The following is a 23,502-nucleotide window of genomic DNA, read 5'->3' as shown; positions in this document are numbered from 1 at the left end:
TTCCATATGAATACTATTTCATAATAGCATTACATGTGGAATGCTATTATGTAAGTTATAGCATTCCATATTACGTAAGTTATAGCAAAAAAGTTGAGACAAAGAATATCACATAATGCAGGCGTTACAGCATTACTGGAAATTTTGGTGATCTGTGCAGTACAAGGTTTGTCAAATGAGAAAGAGGAATACAATGCATTGATCAGCAAAATGGATTGGATTTGCAGTCAACTGGAGAAGGTCAATGATATACATAAAGAAGAGAGAGTAGATGAAAGAGAACTCTGTGGGCCCCAGCATTAGCTAAGACTGAGGAAATGTAAAGACTGAGGAAAAATATTTATCCACCAATACATGTAATATGCAGCCAAAGCCAGAAAGTCAGTTGCAGAGATTAGATGGGAACTTATTTAATATACCTTGCCAAACTTCTTCAGATGCTTTAGAGATATCAAGAACAACCACTGATTCCCTAAACTTTTTGATACCATTCTTGCTTAGGTCAATAAGTAAGAAGATCCCCCTGTTGATTGATGACATCAGAATTCATACTGGCAATTATTAGTTGAGAGGCTTTGAAAGGTACTGTAAAAGTTGAGTTCTAATGGTTTTCTTCATTACTTCAGAAATAGGAAAAATTGGACAGTAGTTTGTAAAGATTTGTTTCCCTTCTCAGGGATGGGTAATGGGACAATTTCCAGGGTGCAGAATAAATAGCAGTGGAATAGGAGATTGTAAAAAACAACAACAACAACAAAGAACACAAATCCTCTCCAGAACACAAACATTGAGAACAATCAGTTATGCCATCAGGACCAAGAGATGTTTGGAATTCAGTTTAAAGATTTCTCTGATCTCCATCTGGCAAAAAATCAAAGGAGCATTGCATGTTGTGCATTTGAAATGGAAGTAGAATATTTGCCAAGATTGTCAATGGTTGGAGGAAAAAAAACAAGCCAGTTTTTATTTATTTATTTATTATGGGTAACAGTGCAACAGAACAATCCAAACGTAAAAGAAGTGTGGAAGCATGGAAGCAGGGCTGCACAAATAGTAGGACTGAGTAACTGGAAGGCACTCATCTTCTTCACAGATATACTGTGAAAGCAAAAAAACACTTTTTTTAAAGCATGAGTTACTCAAGAGTATGAGAAATCAATGCAAGGTTTATAGTACTGTATAAATAATTTAGATTGCCCAAATATAAAATTGGGCAATAAACTAGAAAATTGCCAGAAGGGGGGGGGGGAGAACTATAAATTTAAGATTTTAATGGTATTAACAACCAAATGAACATTTTACAAAAAAAAAAAAAAATATGTTAATTAACTGGATTATATTTTACTGAATTTCAAATCAGCATCTTCAGAGCACAAAGTAGCATGTCATAATTTATACATGACAATAAGTGAAACAATTTCAATTGTAATGGATAAAAGATCTAAATTCTAATTTAGCACTCTAATTTTGTAAAAAAAAGAATAAGTATTAGCTATGTAGGAGTTGATCTTAAGATAACAGTCTCCCAAATTTTTTGCAAATTAATGCAATCATGCTTGTTCAGGTTAGGAGAATTATTCATAGCCATAATGATGGTAGCTAATGTCCTTAGGCTTCTCTTGTCCTTAGGAGAAGCCTAAGGACAAGAAAGTTTGTCCTTAGGAGAGCAGATCAGAGTTGCTATTTTAACATGTGGTTTGAATGTGGCATGAAGGCCATGTTTTATTAGTACTTTGGCTATCTTTTCTGATGTGCCTCTGACATAGAGAATAGGAATAGTATTGTTTTGTTCTTGTGTATTAGAGGAGGGAGAAGTAATGGGGGGGAGGGGAGGATATGTAATATTTTATTTATTTTGTAGGAATTGTAGCCATTGGCCAAGAAAGTATGGCACAGATATTTAAGTTCTGTGGAAAGAGCTGCATCATTAGAACAAACCACTCTAGTCTGTGCATGAGTGTTGTTAAATACCATACTGTTGGGAATAATGATGATGTGATTGTTTATGTAGATATCTTCCTGTGTGTGTGTTCGATTTCTGTAAATGGAAAAAGTAGTGATCCATCTGAAAGGCAGAAGACTAATGTGTCAAGAAAAGGCATACGTTATTAGGTTCTTTTTCTACTGAAGTGAATTTTGGGATGTTGTCTGTTTGGGTAGGTGACAAAAGCATCTAAAGTAATCTTGTCCATGTGGCCAAATGGCAAACGCATCATCAATAAAGTGTAACCACACTAGGGGCTTGTATGTGGGCGTGATATTTTGTTTCCAAAGTGTTCCATGATTTTTTGCTAAATAGGGGAGGGGACCCATAGCAGTACTATTAATCTGTCTGTAGATTTTTCCTCCCCATGTAAAGTAACCTGCATACATTGTAAATTTGAATAATTCAAAGATATTAGGGGGAAATTTAGACTTGATCAAATTAAGAGTGTCTATTAGTGGTATATTAGTAAATAAAGAAGTGACATCAAAACTAACCATTATGTGTGAATTTTTAAGGATATGATTTTTAACTAATGATTTGAAATGGTATTAAATTTTTGCAAAAGTAGAAGAGTTGTCAGTAAGGGGGCAAGAGACTTGGCTAACTGTTGGGCAAGTTTATAAGTAGGATTATCTTTTCTATTTCTATGCATGATAATCTGTGGACTTTCTGGAATGATTGGCCTTCTAAGAAAAAGAGGTTTCCTAACTCTGTCCTTCTTCAATCTTCACTTCACTGGGCATCTACAGATGCCGTATGGTCAATCTGATGCTCGGTGATGTGCCACACCAGGCCTCACCATGTAGTCCTGTTGTTTGCTTTTCTGGCAGCCTCAACTCTCTGAAGATCAGTCACTCCACACACAGCATCCATCCACCTCATTGATGGTCTACCCCTGCCTCTTTTTCCAGGAACGTTACCTTCTATTACTGTTCTGAGAGGTCCCCCTTTCATCCTTTCTATGTGTCCAAAATATTTTAACTTTCTTCTATCAATATCCTTAAGAAGCCTTAAAGTTCTGCTGATCTTTTCTAACACCCATTAATTTGTACCCTTTTCAGTATATGACCTCAACAGCCTTCTGTAACACCACATCTCAAAAGCAGATATCCATTTCTTATCTGACTTCTTTAGGTTCCAAGTCTCACATCCATAAGTCGCTGTTGGAAAAACAACTGCATCCAAAATCCTCAACTTTGTTTCCATGGAGATAGATCCATCCTTCCAGATTTTAGACAGGTCTCTGATTGTTGTTTTAGCCATTCCTAACCTTTTTCTGATGTCTTTTGAACAGCAATTCTTCACCTTAATAATGGATCCCAGGTACTCAAACTTGCTGACTTCCTCAATTTTTTCCTCCATTAAGGTACACTTGTTTCTCAAGAGCTTCTCTGTTTGTATTTCCTTTGAGAACCATAATCTTTGTCTTGCTAGGATTGAAGTCCTCTGTTATTACTGATCTTGTTAACTTTGTTCGGAATTAGTCCTAGTTCTTCCTTGTCATTACAAAGGAGTACTGTATCATCAGCATACCTCAGATTACTGATCAATCTACCTCCTATCCTAATTCCTGTCCTGAGCTCATCCAATGCTTCACCCATGTTTTCCTCCATATATATACTAAACAAGTGAGGAGAAAGTAAACTCTGTCCTAAAGAATGGAAATGGTATGATGGTATTCTGAACCAGAATCAATAATTTTTGATTTGTAGATTTTTCATGTTAGTTCTCATTAAAATGTACCTCAGTGCAAAACATGAATTTTCTAGTTTCAAAGAAAGTAAGTAAACACATTTACTTATCAATTTACTCAGTGGTAGGGCTCATATTACTAGTCAAAATCTTAATAATGGTATTTCAGTATTTTTAATTTATGAAATTAGGATACTGGTATTAATATCAGTATTCCAAAAAACAAACATTTTTCTCAATAAATTTTGATAACATTTAGGTGCAATCATCATCATGTGTTGTCTCCATCCAGGAGGGTGACTATCACTGGTGTGATTCATAATTGACTATGAGTATAAGGAGAATGTGATGAGGACCCTATCTCTGCCACATTGTTGTAAGTATTCATGGCTGTAGATCCGTGTGTATATTCACGGGGCCGGTTTGCCTGTTCTGAGGGATGAAAAACCAGAGTTTGAGGGTGAAAAAGCCCTCTACCTTCATATGAGATCAAATAAATCAATTCTAGTTGAAAGAGACCAGATAAAGTTCCTCACGTCATGGACAGGAATCAAACCCAGGTCTTTCCAACCAAAGGGCTTCGTCTATACCAATTGAGCTATGGAGGCACCATTTAGGTGCAATAAAGTAAGGAAAAAACAAGTAATTACTTGAATTCATGTTTTAAATCAGTTTATTGCAATAATAAATATTGAAACAAAAAATAATTAAAATACAGTTATTCTAAAAAAATACGCATTAATACTGCAAATTTTAGTTATGTTTAAGAATTCATATTACCTGCCTGAATAAAGTGAGCTGTTACAAAACATAAGCAATTAGTAGTATTATAGTTTAAACTGGATATAATTTTGTAACACATTTGATTAGCAGCAGAAAACACCTGGAGTCTAGGCTGAGGTTCAGGTTTGTCCTCCTTATTCTCTCATCTTCAAAAAATCATGTTTCCTTTTTAACCATACTTCTTAGGCTTTGAATTTTTTTGGGATGGACCAGTTAAAAGTCTTTCGTTAATTGCTGATTCAAGTTTATCTTTTAATGACTTTATCTCATTAGATTCAGGTAATTTCTTATTTTGGGAAGAATTCGCAGAACACTTATAGTCTGTTCCACATTGATATTCTAAGGACGAATTTTGCTCATCTTTTTCTGAAGGAGAAAGATGTTTTATTAAGCAAAGTATAATTTTCGCTATAGTATCTTTACTGAATCTGGGAAAAAATTTGCTATCACCTTCTTCCTCTGTGAAATATGAAGTTTTAATGTTATACGCAGTTCGTTAGCAACTTCAGAATTTTGATTGGAATTTAAATTTTATGGCAGAATATAAAGTTAAAAGATTTGCTTCTTGGTGGCATAATACCTACCACTAACTTTATAGACATTAGTGTAGATATAGCCACAGATAATAAATTAAATTCATTTATCCTCACAGAAATTAATACTTGAATCTAAATCAATTAAAGATTTCTGCACACAATATCTCAACTCAAAAAATCTTTCAAGCATGGACAGTAAACTGTTCCAATGACTTGGAATCTAATTGTAAGACAATTTCTTTGCCAAATTCTGCTTCAACTACTCTTCTTATTTTTGTTACAAGAGGTGATAAATAATTGTGCAGATCACAAGGAACAGCACCTATACATTTTCTATAATTACACCACCACCCTAATTTTCCTGTTCAAATTCTACAAAACTGTTAAATTCAGATTAACCTATTATAAAGTACTGTTACCTGCTAGATGTATACCATGGACCAAAACAAAGCTGTTGTTTGATATCAATTAGTTTACCAAATTTAGTCATAACTGATGAACCATGTAAATTACATCTCTAGAAAGACAGACTGTGTTTGTCTATTTCTCTACAAGTTATAAGCAATTCTCTGATGGCAGTCACACATGCATTAGTCCAATATTTCACAAAATTCTGACAACAGAGTGAACATTTATATTTAAATATCATGTATTACAAACCGTGTTCACTCATCAAAAGTCAGACTAAATTTTTTACCTTCTGTGATTTATGATGAGCTATTTCATTTAGTAGTCAGTTAGTCTTTGCATCTTATGTTGGTGATAGTATGTTATGACTCTCCCTCTCTCTCTCTCTCTCTCTCACACACATACACACTGTTGTTATAAAACTAACTTGCTAACAGAAAAATATTTTTAGATTTTATAATATAATATACCAATCTCTGAAATTATTCATTAACAAGCGGTATTTATTTTTTCTTTTGTTCAATAGTGTCTGGGGAAAATGTCATGAAACTCAGACCTGTTAAGCCAGATCTCAGTTTCACAGCATTTTCAGTTTCTGTTACATTTGTATTGTGTATATAACAATCCCTCAGTTGTAAATTCAGTAACATTAATGATTTACTTTTCTTGATTTTATAAACTTATGTTAAGAAATCATAAACAATTATTTTTAAATTAGTACAGGTAACCCTCGTATAACGTGGATGTTAGGTTCCACAGAAATGCCGCTTTATATAAATCGCATTATGCAAGACTCAGATCACAAAGAAAAAGTATGGTTATGTTCCGAAATCTTTTTTTTTTTAATTATATAAACAACAATGACATATCCAACAAAAAAATATTTTTATTTAATTCAGGTGATTCATATAAGTTAAAAAAAAACAAACTATGAAACAAAATACATAGTATAAACTCATAAAAATACAAATTGTACGTAAACTTCATTACACATAATGTATAAATGTTTTAGGCAAAATAAAATAAAGTGCATATTTTAATCATCATCACTGTCTTCAAAATGAACATTTCGTAGATGTTCTTTATTTACAAGTGGCCGGTTGTCATCACCACTTGAAATCTATTGGACATCATTTGTATAATTCTCATTGCATAATTCGGCTGGTTTAGTTATCAAGAAGTCACTAATAAGACCTTACTTACTTACCACTATGCTGCAATTTTTTTATTAAGTTCATAATATGGAGCTAAACAAATATCCAAATGTCTCGTGAATTTTCCAGAGTGCTCCATTGAGGGATCATTATCCGTAAAATAACTTCCTAACTTTCTTGCCAAGTCCAATCTTTCCGCTAATTTCTTTAAACTGAATTCTTTAATGAATTCAACACAATCAGGATCTTTGGCAGAACTTTCCCTGCCATTTGGTTCAACATCATCTATTAATTATACCAGTTCCTCCTCATTTAAATCTATTTCCCCATCAATTAATTCACTAATTTCATTTTCAACCATATCGCAAAAGCCCTCTAAGTGGCCATTACTATTAAAATAAAATTTTTACATAAAAAAGCATTACATATTGTATGTAACTCACCAGAAAATAAACTGCTCAAGCTTGAGATTAACACACTTATTACTGCCAGGAAAGAACATACTTTAATGTTCTTTCCTGACAGAAAACAAAGACAATTTTCAACAATAAACACTTTATATGGTAATCAATTGATGTAAAGGGTATTTATTTCCCCTAATATAAATTCGCTACTTATAACTACATGCGCGATACGGGCAGACGTAAATTTAACGAAGACAAAATTTGATTTTTAAGTTGTGGGGTGAAAAATATATGAAAAGATAAAGGGTTAATACAATTTGTAGACCATGTTTTTATCGAAACCGCGTTGAACAAGGGTTACTACAATTTATAGACCGTGTTATATAAGTACTGCATTATACGAGGGTTACCTGTACTGAAAAACCAGTATTTTTGTATTAATAACTGTATCCGAATATTAGAAAAACATGTCCAGGATCTCAGTATTTGTAAGCCCTACCTAGAAGTGCACATAGGTGCATAATATATACATAAAAAATGAGAAACAAAAAAAAAGAGCACACACCTGCTTAGAATAACAACTATTGCTATGTGAATGAAAACCATCCACTGATGTTGTTGTAGGAATCTGTGTCACACCCATATCATCTAAGCTCATAACTGCATAGAGTTCTGCCACTTCTTTCCTAAAAAACATGTTTTTAGAACATTTTTGATAGTACTTTGATATCATGAAGTAAATAATAAAATGAACCACCACATAAAATCTAAAATAATAAATGTGAAAACAATTCACCATTATCATCTGCCAACATTTTATTTGAACATATGAGCATTATTCCAAGCCTTCACAGGGTCATAGACTCATCATGGGAGTTATAACACTCACAGATCACAATAACTATCATACTTGCCTTGAATATATTCAATGTTGGAGTACAAACCACTCACTCTGGCAATGTAATTCCACTCATTCACCACCTGCCACATAAACAAAAAATCTATTTTTCACTTCCTTACTCGATCCATCACCCTATGCAATAATTTATCTATTCGATAGGCTCCTCTCACCAACTAAATACATCTCAATCATATCACTCTCCTCCTATCCAGCAAGATCTGAAGACCACATTTCCTCAATCTGTCCTCATATTCAATATTCCAGAGTCCTGAGACTGTCCTAGTTATTCGCCTCTGCACTCACAAATATATTACAATTACACCAATATAGCCAGGTGACCAGATCTGTGCAAGAAATCCAAATTAGGTGTAATTTAGTGCCTCACAGAGTGGAACTATTACCTTTTTTATTAGTATACATGTCAGCATGCTTCACATTATAGTAGCAATTTTTAGAGTACCTCTTACAACTTTCATAATTTTCCCTCAATTTTAAATTATGGGTCTGACAGCTGAGGTACTCTAAAAAAGAATGATGATCACAGATATGAGAGTTGTGAGAAAAATTAGAGTGAAGAAATGGCATCAATGGCAAAACTGTATTAAAAATGAAGATATTAAGAAGGAACTTGACATTGCTAGCATTTAGGAATGTGTAAATGAGCTAATCTCAGGAGGTATCACCACTCTGAGTGAATGGGAGAGGAAAAGTTAGCAAAACAAGTGTTTCCAGGATAGCAGGAAAAAGACAAAGACGATGCAGTTAGAAGTGCCTAAGAAGACTGAAATATAAGATCTGACAATTTTGGTGTTCTGGCAGATAGGACTAATTTGGAGGAAAATTATCAATAAGATATTAATAATTTAAACTTTTTATGTAGTACTATCACAGTATTCTGTATACCTGTTGAGGATATGTGGTCTATTAGAAATATGATGATGACCATGAAATACTTCTTTTACTGAAAAGTTTGTGATAATCCATTCAGTCAACAAGCATAATCAATTTTGACTGTGCTGATTATACAAGCAATATGTATAATCAGCACAGTCAAAATGCATTTGCTCATAATTACTGGAAATTGAAATATCTTTCTCATTAAATTCAACAAATCAAAATGGCTTGAAATCCTATTATCACCTTAGAAATTAATGTTTCAAGAAGAAAAGAAGTGTTTAAATAGAGCTAAGCAATTATAACAAATACAAAATTCAATTATCATCAATCATCATTAAATTCCTGATATGTGTCTTGAGGGGGGGGGTACGGAATATTATGATAGTACTATGTGAAAAGATTACATCATTAACTTCCTACTGACAATCTTCCTCCAAATTAATCTGTTATCTGTCAAGACTCCATCCAGCATTATCAGATTTTATATTTCAGTCTGCTTAAGGGAGTTCTTAGCAGACTGAAGCATTCACAATTCACAATAGTCTTCCTCCGGGTCTTTTCTAATAACATCAAGTTGTTACATAATATCCTCATTTTTATTATGATACTGCCATTGATGTCATCTGTTCACTCCCTTAATCTTTCTCAGAACTCAGAAATATGGTCTCCAGTCTTTGGTCAAGTATTTATTTCTAACCAAGTGCTCAGACCCAATGTTTGACTAATTTCTTTCTTATTCCATATAAATTGATTCAGTTGAATTCCCCACACCAGATTTGCTAATTCTGGTGTCTATTTCAATATTTAATTTGCCATCTTGACTAAAAGTTGTGCCTTAAATAGCTGAAATGTTTTTCTCGTTCTATATGTTCTCCATTTCATTGTCTTTGTTTATTATTGCTGATTTTCATACCACATTTATTACAGCAGTTATTCTATAGTCAGGGAGTCTAAGAGACTCCTACTGGATTTATTTAGGAGTATAACATCATTTGCATAAAATAAAGAGCTGAGATTAACAACTCTAATTTTGATATGAGGTTTAGTAACATTTTCCTTCATAATGTGGTCCATATAGATGATGAATAACAGTGAAGGTAATGTGTACTCTTGTCTCACATCTGATTTAACGTCAAACCATCTTCCTGTACCTCCTTCAATTCTAATCGCTAACTTACATCTCTAGACTATGTTGAGGCTGACATAACGTCACACCATATAACTGTAGCAATTTGAACAGCTTTGCTTGGAGCCTTGTCATAATATGCCTTTTCCAGATCTACAAAACTTAAATACAGATCTTTGTTATATTTCCATGATTTCTCAACCATCTGTCTTAAACTGAAAATCTGACCTGACTGAATGTATTTGGCCTAAACCCAGCTTGTATTTCTCTAAGCTTCCCTTCACAATTTTTCTTAACTTTTTCTCAAGTAAACTAAATAAATCTTACCTGGTACACTCAGTAGAGAAATTCCTCTGAAATTCTTGCACTGAGATTTATTTCCCTTTTTATAGATGGATACTGTTACAGATCTACCCTAATCCGGAATGCGAGGCTTGAATTATGTAGTACAGTATTACTAGTATAATTTATTATATATATATATATATATATATATATATAATATATTACATTATAATTATATTATATTATTAGTACTAATAATAGTATTATTAGTAGTGTTAGTATAGTATTCTGAATTATGTAGTATAGCCAATGTAAACTTTTATACCTCCTATTTTAGCATTTCTGGTTGAATATCATCTGTCATTGTCTTTACACTTTTCAGGTTTTTGAAGGCTTTTTCTACTTCAAGTGTTGATATATATTCCATACTGCATTCCTGTTGAGAGTCTTCTACCATCGTGCTATCACTGCTTGTTTTGTTTAGCAATCTTTCAAAGTAATCACTCCAGACATCTAGAATACCTTTATCTTCAACTTTTGTGTGTCACCGTTATTATATTTGATTCATTTTACAGTAATCTATCCTCCATTAGACTTGTTCAATGGTGTCCAGAATAGTTTACTGCCTTCCAGATATTTACTTTCTATGTTCTTTCCAGTCTTCCCATGACCTTTGTTTAGCTACTTATAACACATGCTTCACTTTTTCACATTTTTTTTCTGTATTCTCTCAAGCACAAGCTGACTAACTTGTCAGGAAGTTTTGATAAGTTTTTTTTCTTTACTGTGACTGTATCTTTAACTTCATGATTCAACCATGGAGTTCTGATTTTATATCTTTGCAGATCTTACCACATGCCTCTCTGGCTGAACCAACCATTGTTTTTTTTTCTGGGTTTGCGAACGAATCTCTAGGGTTTGGTTATTGTTTTCAAACTATTTTATTTTTTCCTGAATAATGGTTCTGTATCTGAGTCTATAGTTCACCTTTGACAGCTGCTCAATTTTAATTTGTTTTAAAACTTTCTTAGACACTCTTCTTTTCAATATAAATTCAATTTTATCCTGCTCAAGACTAACTTGTGATCACTTCCAATTTCAAATTCTCTGTATACACTTATTTCCTGAACTGACATGAAGATATTGCCATCAATGATAACATAAATTAAAGATGCAAAGAAATTATATTCTTAGTTTCATCCTTTATCCAAGTGTAAGCAAACAAACTTTGTGCATGAAGTCACTTCACGACTGAGCTACTTGTATATAGAGGCTAATGACTTCACATCACTTGCTTTAGTATCTCATGATGCAACACACACATATCCTTATGGACATGTATACTGTTATGCATTATGAAAATGGCCACAACCCACACCCAGAATACCAAAGTTGAAGTAAATGCAGAAACTGTTTGCTTACACTTGGATAAAGGATGAAACCAAGAATATAATTTCATGGCATCTTTAATTTATAGTATAACAAAGTGAAAAAACTTTCAACGATAAAATAGTCAATAAGACTTCTTATTTTTCATATGTTCTCTGTATGTGAATTTGTGCACAATCTTTATATCAGAACATGGTGTTAGTAATAACTAGTCCATGTACTGAACCAATTTTTTCCAAAGCATTTCTATATACCTGGTCATTTCCTATTCTGTGGTTTAGATCTCCAACATGGACCAACTTTTCCTTTTTGTTGTGTCAGCTGTTTTTTCTAATGCCTCAAAAAATTCCTCAACTTCTTCAATAGTAGAACATAGTAGAATCCTCTATGGGCACAAGTCTCATTGTCCAGTTCCCCATTCTGATATTTGCCCATATCGCTTTACTTTTGATACTGCCTGACATTCAAGAAGTTTATCCTCTTATTTGGTATTGAATACTATGGCTACTCTTTCTTTTTCCTCATCGCCATTGCATAAATATAACAATTTTTTTTGTTGCTCAGAAAAATCTCACTTGTTTTTGTCTTGTTTGTTTTGATAATGCCTGTTATGCCAATTTTCTGCTAGTTCTATTTCTTTTCCACTGATGCATCTAATGCTGGTGAGTGCAAATCTTGAACTCTACTGGTGTTGAGTTGGGATTTATTCCAGTAGCTTTTTCACTGTTTGCCCTGGTTCCCTGATGAAAACAATGGGGGCCTTATTTAACCAGGTAACATCCTGGCCAGTCTGAAGTTCTGTCACACAATACCATCATTTTGGATTAAACCAATAAGAATACAATACGGTCAGCTAAATCCAAAATTGCCTGCCTATCCTCATTTGTTTCTAGTATCCAGGTGAATATTTAGTAATGGGGTATACTACAAGAAGGTTTTGGATTGGACATGCCTCAAATTACAAGTGTCTACAGAAAATCACTAAACCAGATATTAGGCATTCCTAGAAACTAAAACAAGCTACATTTTATTATACATATCTGTTCACTTAATTTGAAGTGTTACCTCCTTATGCAACTAAGTGCTATTAAATGCACTTAATATCAATCTTAATAAATGTTTTAGCCTAGTTTACACATGCTTGACTTTTTTTTCTCCACATTGCTGTATCTAACATTTTGTTCTAAGGTACTTCTGACTGAATCAATCCACCTAGACCCTGGTCTTCCTCTGGGTCTTTTCCCTGCCATCTTGTCATCAAACCTGTTTTGTTAACCTTTCCTCTCCAATTCTGTTTAAGTGACCATACCACTTTAGATTAGCCCTACTCCATTCTTGAATGCAAACAATGCCAAGTACTTTCCTAATGTCTTCATATTTAATATGATTCTGCCATTAATGTCATCTGTTTAGGTCCTTAATTTTTCTAAGAACGCTCATATCAGTGGTCTTTAATCTTTGAACATGTGCTTTATTCCTAACTCTTAGATCCATAACTTAAAAGAGGTTTGAACACTATCTTGTATACTGCTAGTTTAGTGTTTTGACTAATTTCTCTCTTATTCCATATAAATTTATTCAACTGGCTACTCACCATACCAGCTTTGCTTACTCTGTAGTCTATTTCTAGAATTAACTTATGTGCTTCTTGTCAAATTGCACAAAGCATGATACAAGATATTGAACCTAGTATCTTACTCTTATTACCTGGAACTGCAGTTTCATTTTTTGCCAGTCCTTCACATCAAGGTAGTAGTTTCATGATGATAATGTCTTGGGATACATCCAGTGTCTACTGCTGTTGTGCCAAGAAATCATGAAGTACATGATCAGTAGCTTCACCTACAAGGTCAGAATGTCGCTCAGAAGAAGATACATAAGTCATTTCATTATCCTTGGAAATCCTTGTTACATTATCAATGTGAGGTTCTGCTGCACAACCAAAATCAACATATGAAACTGCATGAAAATATCAGACATGAATCTTCATGTTATCATATATTGGATCCAGACATGAAAGCAGAGTTGATGAAGATGAGGCACGAGATGAAGTACATGTGAAATGAAATGGCTATGCAAAAGATATAATGAATGATTTGAGAGTGGCTCTCTATGGAGGTTCCATTATTAGAGGTGTGGTGAATGAGAAGGTGCATAAGGTTTGTTTTCCTGGAAGTAATATGAGCAGAGTGAGGAATAAGTGAGCAAAAGAGTTGGTGGTTGTAGTAGGGATGAATGATACGGATAGGAACAAGGAAAATATTAGATTGGATATCGGGAGTTTATTAAAGAAAGTAAAAGATAACAGTGTGGTAGGAAAAGTAGTCAGTGTGTTGCCAAGGTATGATAGTGATGAACTGAGGTGGCGAGGAAAGATTCTGAATGTCAAGCTAGTGTAGCTATGTGAGGAGAAAGAAGTGCATTTTGTGAATGTGTGGGATGAATATGAGGGATGGATGGAACTGCATAAAGATGAGCTGCATTTAAATGGTTTTGGTGTGAGTCAGCTGGAGGGATTGTTACTGGAAGGAGAGGTAATGACTGTGATGAATAGATCTGAGGTAGTGCAAGGTGATATGAAAGATTAAGAAGGCAGGGTAGGAAGGCTTGCAAATGGAGAAGTGAATATCATGAGTGAAGTAAATGAGAGGGTGGAAGCACAACCGAAACAATGGGGGGGGGACTCAGGGTGGACAGGGAGACATTTTATGAAACATGTGGATGCTGGATTCTGAGGTGAATGTGTGAGTGGGCAAAAAAAAAAAGGATTGAGATGACCTGGAATGGGATTGGGTGTGTGGAAAGTTGTAGAATTGATGGTAATATAGAAGAAGGGACTGGGGAAGGTATTGAAGAGTCACATCAGAGAAGTGATGTTCATAGGACTTGTAGGGCCAGAAATGATTTCTTATGTTCGTTTACTAATACCAGAAGTATTTGAAATAAAGGGAATGAAATTGTTGCATTGATTGAGTTTATTCACCCTAAAATTGTTGGTATAAGCAAGACATGGTTAGATGAGGATGACATCCTGACAGGAATAGAGATAGACAGATATGATATTTTTTGTGAAGACAGACAGGGAAGAAAAGGAGGAAGAGGAGGAGTACTGTTGATGGTAGCAGATGAGTTGGGTCCATCTAAGGTGGATTTACAAGGTGCAAATAGTGGCTGAGGTTTTGAGACAGTATTGTGTGAGGCAGAGATGAACAGGATGAAATATTTAGTTGGATGTTAGACCTGGTAATGTGGAGAGTAATGAGAAGGAAATGTATAGGCAAATTAGCCTGTTTAGCCTGGTTAGCAAGAAATGAATGATCATTATGGGTGACTTTAATTATGGTAATATAGATTGGCAAAGAAAAGTAATTTCTGAGTTTTTCAGACAATTACTTTAGGCAGTATGTAACAGAGGGTACATGAAGATCAAGGGTACTGGATTTTGTCATATCATCAGATGATTTTATTATAAATGGGGGGTTTCAAATCGTCCACTAGTTGGTGACCATGAGGTGATCACTTGCAGGGTGGCCAGTCATTTGAGGACTTCTGTTAGAAAGGAATATATGTGGAATTATAAGGCTGGCAATTATGAAAAGCTCAGGAAATAGTTATTGCAACAATTACAATTATGAGGAACTGGATGGAAAAAATATCAATGCTTCTTAGGCTCTACTCAAGAACTATTTGGTGCAGGCAATATCAGAATGTATTCCAAAGGTCAAGAGGATAAATAGAGCAGGTTAAAATGGATGAATCATGAGGTAAGGTATGCAATCTAGAAGAAGCACAAGATGAATCATTATAAGAAGAAGGTGCACGAGAAGTATACAAAAAGCAGCCACAGAAGGTGACTCACTTGATAAGGTAGAAAAAGTGCAGAATGAGCAGGAGTTAGTAAATAAGGTAAAAAAAAAATCCTAGGGAATTTTTTTGATATGTGGCCAGTATAAGAAAGAATGATTATGACAGGATGACACTGACTGGTGAAAATGGAGGAATGTTAACCACTGAAGAGGATATAGTTGAGGAATTTAATGAGCAATTAATGTGATTGTGACATCATGCAGAACTTGAATGCAGCAGGAAAGGAGGAGGAACTGTTAATAAGTGAGCAGGAGGTATATGAAGAAATGAATAAACTTGATGTTAATGAGGCTGCAGGACTTGATGCTCATTCACCACATGTTTTGAGGAAATGTTCTGGGGAGTTAACAACAGCTTTTGCATATCTTTTAACGAGTCTTGCACTAGGTCAAGTTCCAAAGGAGTGGAAAGAGAGCAAAACTGTTCCAATACATAAGGATAAGACTAAGGCTTTGAATTATATGGAGGTTTAATAATAATTTGCCATCTTCACTAAAAACTGTGCCTAAATAGATGAAATATTTTACTGTTCTTTGATAGGCTCTCCACTGAGAAGGCAGCTGATATTTTCTATGCCTCTGCCAATTTTCATAGTTTTGGTCTTTTTTATTGATGATTTTCATGTCAAATTTGTTACAGCTGTTATTCAATTTATCCACTTTCTTTGATAATGTGATCCATGTAGATGATGAATAAGAGTAGAGATAATGTACATCCTTGTCATACACTTGACACTTCATATCAAACCATCCTCCTGTATTTCCTTCAATTCTAACTGCTGACTTACAACTTAAATATAGACTGCCCTGGATAATGTTCCATTTATCCCATACCACTGTAGTGTTTTAAAAAAATTTTCCCTCAGCACCTTGTCATATGCCTTTTCCAGATCTACAAAACTTAAGCATCCTTGTTATATTCCCATGATTTCTCAACCATTTGTCATAAAGTACAAGTCTGATCCTGACAACCTCTACTTGGCCAGAAACCAGTTTGTTCTTCTTCCAGTTTCTCTTCCACAATTTTTCTCAACCTCTTTTCAAGTATGCTTGCATAAATCTTACCTGGGATACTTGGTGGAGAAATTCCTTTGCAATTGTCACATTCAGTTTTATTCCCTTTTTTCATAGATGGAAACTATGACAGCACTGCTCCAATCATCCAGAATTCGACCTTCTGACTAGGCCCTCTGAATTAAGCAGTGCAGTCACTGCAAAACTTTTATTCCTCCATATGCTGGCCTGGTTGGCCGAGTGGCTAGCGTATCCACTCTCCACCCAAAAGGCTGCAGGTTCGAATCCTGCCACCCTCTCTCGATGAGTCATTGGACTCCCTGGAGGTGTTATGTAATAATAATAATAATAATATTTGAGTATTTCTGGTCGAATATCATTTACTCCAGCTGCCTTTCCACATTTCAAGTTTTTAACAGCTTTTTCTATCCCAAGTACTGAAAGATACTTCTGTTTGCATTTCTCTTGAAAATTTTCTACTATGGTAAACTTTGAACTGTTTCATATTCTTTCTTCAATACTGTTTATGTAGTTGAGTTTACAATTTACCTGTAAAAGATGTTCAAAGTTAATTCTTTTTACAACTTTTTTTTTTTACACATGTTCTTTTCAATGTGATATTCAGCTTTATCCTACTAAAAACTAAGCAATGGCCACTTCCAATTTCAAATCTTCTGTACAGAACTAGCATTACAATAATCTGCATTTGAATTTTCTCATTGTTCTCTTAGTTCTTAACCTGATGACATTTTGTGATGCTCAAAGCAAAATGACAACTAGTTTTTCAGTTAATTAAACATGGTGATGATAACAAACCCACTGGTTCCACTATATATAGTTTTCTAAGTTGCACATAAATAAAGTTTTTGTTTTTCCAAGCTGAATTAATTAACTTTAATTTTATTAAACATTTTTATGTGAATCCATCTCAAGAAAGGCTGTAAACCTACAGAACATCAGCACCATATGCAAATTATGGATAAATAATCTAGAACTCTTCTCTAGAGACCAAATATGAAAATTGTTAAAGCTACTTCAGTATTCCAATACACAGGTGGTAATCTCACACAAGATAATGAAATTCCTTTGCCATCTAAATCTCCACAATGGGATTTGAATACTACTGGTTGATGCAGCATATGGTATTCAGCTGTCTAAGAGCTGACCATGGTTGGTTCATTAATTTTCACTGGTTGTAAAATTACTTTTCTTCTAGTTGTCTCACAAAGAAGCAAAGAAGACTCTATTTTAAAAAAGAAAGATAAAGTCACATTAAAGGTTTACCAGTTTCTGATTGTGCCTACTCCTTGCAACATCCAGTGTTTTAAATATATACACTTGAATGAGATCTCTATAAAAGGATTGAAATGTCAAAATCACAATAACACGACTTACTTTATTTCCATTATGTTATTTTAATTGTCTGCAAATATAAGATGATTCACTGTAGAGAATGGGATATAACAATGGCAGCAAGCATATATGCTTATGCAGATTAGTCCTGACTCCTTTGTTGTGCCCTCAACTCCTTTCCATAGTCCATAACTGGCCAATTTTAAAATTACACTATTTTTGTTTTGCCACCTTGGCAAGCAAAATGCCTTCTTCAGGGATGCCAATTTTTAACTATTATAATATACTATACTGTCCAGCATCATGCCAGTAGTAATCCTGATTATGGAATACTTTGACTTTCCTAGGAACATAATATTTTAAGTAAATTACTTTAGAAGTTAGTATATTGCTTTGGAATCATAAGAAGTTTAGTAACTTCTTATGATTTACACCAGGGGTCTCCAAACTACGGCCCACGGGTCAGATGCGGCCTGCAATATGATTTTATCCGGCCCGCCAATTGGACTAATTTTTCAATAAGAATACGCAAAAAAAAAAACAAAAAAAAAACACGGGGTGTTGATAGATTTCAAATGCATTAATTAAAAATGTGTTCAAAACATATTCCCAAATAGCAAAAAGTAACCGTAATCCAAGTTACAGTCTTTCTGACTGTAAAAGGTTGGTTAAAATGGTCTAACAAAGAAAAAAAATTTGAATTTTACAAAATTTTACAAGCAAATTTGAAGAAATTTGCTTGTAAATTTATCTCTATTTTTGGGACAACGTATCTTTGCGAACAAACGTTTTCCCGAAGAAAATATATCAAGCCAAAATACAGGGCAAATTTATCTGATGGACATTTGAAATCGCTACTTGTAATTAGCACTTCAAAATTTGAACCTGAGTTTAATAAGATTTTAAAATCACAAACACAGTTACATCATTCACATTAATGATTTTATTATAATTTGTGATAAAAATACGAGAATTTGCTGATAGTGTTCGTTGTCATTAATATACGATAATTTAATCTCACATACTCTGTAATCTGTTTTTAATCTGCTTTCAATAAAACTCATATATCTAGTTCTAGTTTCTTTTTTACTATGGCCCGCTGAACAGTGCTGAAGTACCCAATGTGGTTCCTCACAGCGAAAAGTTTGGAGACCAGTGATTTACACTATAAATCATAAGAAGCTACTAAATGGTATGGTAGCTGGTCACTCAAACAGTATATGAGTAGCTAAAAACAAGCAGCAGCTGCAGCAACAAAAACATGATACACAATTGTTCATTATCCTAAGACTAAGTACAACTATTTCAACCCTTACTTTGGCAGTTTGCAAGTGGGTTGGAGATGAAAAATACAACAGTACAGACAGAATAATAAAACTATTCTTGGATTAATCACATATTTTTTTAACAGTTTTAACTGCTAGAAACTAAATCATAAAATTTATATTTTGGCTTACCCATCTAGGGATAAAACTGGTACTCTACAGCTGCTAATCTTTCGTATTCCTGTTTTCCCATGTTTATTCTGGACAAAAAAAAAAGTTTCATATATATATAAACACACACACACACACACACACACACACACACACACACACACACACACACACACACACACACACACACACAGAGAGAGAGAGAGAGAGAGAGACAGACAGAGGGTACCCAAAAATAACTGCAATTATATTTTTTTAAAAATTTATTCAAGTTTATAATACCATATTCTACTCTCCATCAAAGTATTCTCCATGTGAATCAATGCACTTGTCCCGATGTTTTTTTCACTGCTGGAAACAGTTGTGGAACTGTTCAACTGGAATACCGTTTATGGCCTCCAGTGACTTTCACTTCGTCCACATTCACAAATCGATGCCCTTTCGTGGTTTTCTTTATCCATGGAAATAAAAAAAAAGTCACATGAAGAGAGACCGGGCAAGTAGGAAGAGCAGGGCGTTGTCGAACTCCATGACAAATTAGTCTCTTCAGAAACTTGCTCAATGGTCTTTTTACAATCTTCATTGATTACCTGACAAACCTTTTTCAATGTTTCATCATTTCTGCTTGTCGAAGGTTTGCCAGATCGTGGTTGGTCTTCAACTGACATGTCCCCATTTTTGAAAAGGGAAAACCACTCATAGACCTGCATTTTACCTAAAGCGTCTCCCTTAAAGGCTTGCCGAAGCATAACAATAGCTTCAGTTGCAGTTTTACTCAAAATTTCATGCACACTCTCTGTTCCTTGTGGTCAGCCATCACAAAATTGCCAAACTTGCTTGTAAGTACAAGCAGCCCTCGGTTTATGCCGGTTGCCTACGCGTGTTTTCTTACTGTAGTGTGGTTGACTGAAAAATGACGCTAACAGGCACTCTAGTGTTTGAGTGTTTACCGAGCTGCTACAACGTGTATGTATCAAACCTAGTTTTAATGTTGAATCTACCTAATTGTTCTATTTAATTTTTTTTACGTAAATATTTAAATTGATAAAGTACGTAATTACATACCATGTCTGATAATAGAAGTGCAGAAAAATGAGCAGAACTTGGTGTTAAGAAGGAGCGGAAATCAATCACACTTGAAAAGAAGATGGAGGTGATTTGAAGAATGGAAGATGGGCAGACACATGCTAATGTCTGTAGAAGTATGAACTTACCTCCATCAACTGTTACTACAATTATGAAAAATGCAGATAGAATAAAACAGTCTGCGCAACAATCTACGGCAGCACTAAATGCAAAACTACGTTATAGCAGGGGTAAACCATGAAAAAATTATTATCATTATGGGTGGATGACTTGAATCAGAAAAATGTTCCTCTGACACAGGCTGTTATAACTGAGAAAGCATAAACAATTTTTGAAGATCTTAAAAAAACAGATGGAGGCGAAGAAACATTTTTAGGAAGCAAAGGTTGGATCATGAGATTTAAGTCTCGAAGTAAGTGCCACAGTATCAAATTATGTGGTGAGGTGGAAAGTGCAGATGTTGCAGCAGCTGCTTTTCCTAAAGAATTTCAAGACTGTGTAGAACAAGGAAGTTATCCTCCTGATCTCATTTTTAATGTTGATGAGAGTGGGCTCTACTGGAAAAAATTGCCATCACGCACCTTCATTTTCTGTAAAGAATGTTCTGCTCTAGGTTTTAAAGCTGCAAAAGATAGACTTACACTTTTGTTGGGTGCAAATATCTCCGGAACTTTGATAAACCAATGTCGGTGTACCATTCACAGACACCATGAGCCTTCAAGGGTCTAAAAGCCATGCTGCCAATCTATTGGAAATGGAACAAGAAAGCTTGGGTTACAACACAAGACGTTTTTATAGATTGGTACACAAATTATTTTTGTCTTACCGTGCTTCGCTTCTGTAAAGAAAATGATTTACCAGCCAAGGCATTGCTTCTCTTGGATAATGCCCCATGGACATCCTCAAAACCTTGCTGAAGTAAGAATATCATTGGATGTCAAGGTTGTTTACATATCCCCAAACACAACATCGCTTTTACAACCGATGGATCAGAGGATTATATCAATCTTCAAAGCCTATTACCTCCGTATAACATTTATGGAAATGGTAAGAGTCTTGGACACTTCAGGAAAAACTATTAAAGACTATTGGTGATCATTCAATATTTTGAAGGGCATTAACAACATCGAGGCAGCTTGGAACAACGTGTCAGCAAAGTGTTTAAAAGGAGCATGGCAAAAACTTCTTCCAGCATTTATGCACGACTTCGAGGAATTAGAGCAAGAGGAGAATGTTATTGAAGATTTTACCAAGCTTGCGCGAGAGGTAGGATTGTACGATATTACAGCTGAAGATGTGACAGAAGTCTCAGAGAGCCACGATAAACCGCTTTCCAATGAAGACTTAAAAGAATTAGCCAAACAATTAAGTCAACATCCAAAGGAGGAGAAAGAAAATGAAGAATGTCCTCTGAGAGATATGAAAATGGCCGATTTACAGCGTATCCTTGCAAGCATAGAGACATTGACTGATGAACTCTGCGAAATGGACCACGATTGAGAACGAAGTGCGAACGTAAAAAGGAGTGTAATCGCATCTATTCGACCTTACACTGAACTCCTTAAAGAAAGAAAAATAAAATCTAGGGAGTTAACACTGGATACATTTTTAAAAAAAAATGCAGATGATCCGAAACCAGGAATGTCAACATAGAAATATGTAATACCTTTTCGAAGTTTCATATTTTTTGTATATAATTTTGCTTTGTTTTCGTTATTAATAATTTTATTTTAACAAATATATATGTATGTATTATCAAAGCTTTAAATATAATAATGTTACACATACTTCATGTGCATATTTTTTGACTGCGCAGAACGTAACTTCATACCTCTGATTAAAATTAGGTTCGTTTTATGCCGATTCAGTTTACGGCTGAACTGGTGTGAAAACAAATGCATTAAGCTACATGTAAAACATACACTTTAGTAACTGTTAGGCTGTTACATTTGATCATTCGTGTTTGATGGTGTGCATGTGTTCGAATGCTTCAGTCAGAATCCGGTACATGACTATGTGTTGTGTAGTTTTTTGCATATTGTAGTTCTGTTGAACTGAGAGAGAGATGATGAGATTTTTCCATATGTCTTTAAGAATAATACCTTGATTTCTATTTAAATTATTGCCTGTGCGTAGTACCACAGCTGCTTCTTTTAAAGTTCTGTGTCTGTAGTCATTCTCGATGTAAGGCATAGAACTGTTTTTCCAATCTATAACGTGATTTGATGTTGAGAAATGATGAGCTAAACCAGATGTGATGATTCTATTATGATTGACATCCCCCACATGTTCCTTCTGTCTTATTTCAAAACTTCTAGAAGTCTGACCAATGTAAGGAAGGCCACACGTGCATGGAATTTGATATACTCCAGGACATTTGAAGAAAGGTACCTCATCTTTGGGTGATCTTAAGATTTGTCTGATCATGGTAGTTGGTTTAAAAACCACTCTGATGTTATGAACTTTTAACATTCTCGCCAATTTTGTGGAAACTGAATTAATATATGGAATGACAGCTGTGGACACATATTGGGGCACCATAACCCGTTGTTGGTGGTTGTCTTTAAATAGCAATTTGTTTAAAATGTTAGAAGGGTATCCATTCAGAGATAGTGTGTTAGCTATTAGTGACAGTTCTCTCTGTACATTTGCTTCTTTTGAAATAGACCTTAAGGCTCTATTACGGAGCATGTGAATGATGCTGTGTTTTTGTGATCTATGATGGTTGGACGAATAATGCAGATATCTACCTGTATCTGTGGGTTTCTTATAAATGGAGAGTTGGAAATTGTTATCTTCTTTCTTCATGAAGATGTCAAGAAAAGGAAGTTCTTTGTTCTTCTCTAGTTCTATAATGAATTTGATCTTATTGTGTAGTGAGTTGATTTCATTCAGAAACACGAGAAGGTTTTCCATGGTTTTCAGAAGAACAAAGAACTTCTTTTTCTTGACATCCTCGTGAAGAAAGAAGATAACAATTTCCAATTCTCCATTTACAAGAAACCCACAGATACAGGTAGATATCTACATTATTCATACAGCATTCGAACACATGCACGCCATCAAACACGAATGATCAAATGTAATGGCCTAACAGTTACTAAAGTGTATGTTTTACATGTAACTTAATGCATTTGTTTTCACACCAGTTCAGCCTTGAAAATGTTAGACAGTGGCTAATGAAA

At 34.5% G+C, this 23,502-nt stretch overlaps 1 protein-coding gene across 1 annotated transcript in view; it reads right to left on the bottom strand.

Annotated features, from left to right (window-relative positions):
* LOC150107721 (centrosomal protein of 120 kDa-like) overlaps positions 1 to 23,502 on the bottom strand; it is a 284,452-nt gene that overhangs the window by 83,714 nt on the left and 177,236 nt on the right. The window contains exons 10-11 of the mRNA XM_090392176.1: positions 19,253 to 19,320; positions 7,530 to 7,650 (exon numbers count right to left, since the gene is read on the bottom strand). Of these exons, the coding sequence (XP_090248302.1) occupies positions 7,530 to 7,650; positions 19,253 to 19,320 (189 nt within the window). The remainder of the gene's footprint in view (positions 1 to 7,529; positions 7,651 to 19,252; positions 19,321 to 23,502) is intronic.

This window comes from Typopeltis vanoorti, chromosome 4, assembly GCF_054136105.1.
Source record: "Typopeltis vanoorti isolate ZY-2024b chromosome 4, IOZ_Tvanoo_1.0, whole genome shotgun sequence".
Taxonomy (NCBI): Eukaryota; Metazoa; Arthropoda; class Arachnida; order Uropygi; family Thelyphonidae; genus Typopeltis; species Typopeltis vanoorti.
The sequence above is the reverse complement of the archived record's forward strand: the minus strand, read 5'-3'. Positions and strand labels throughout refer to the sequence as shown.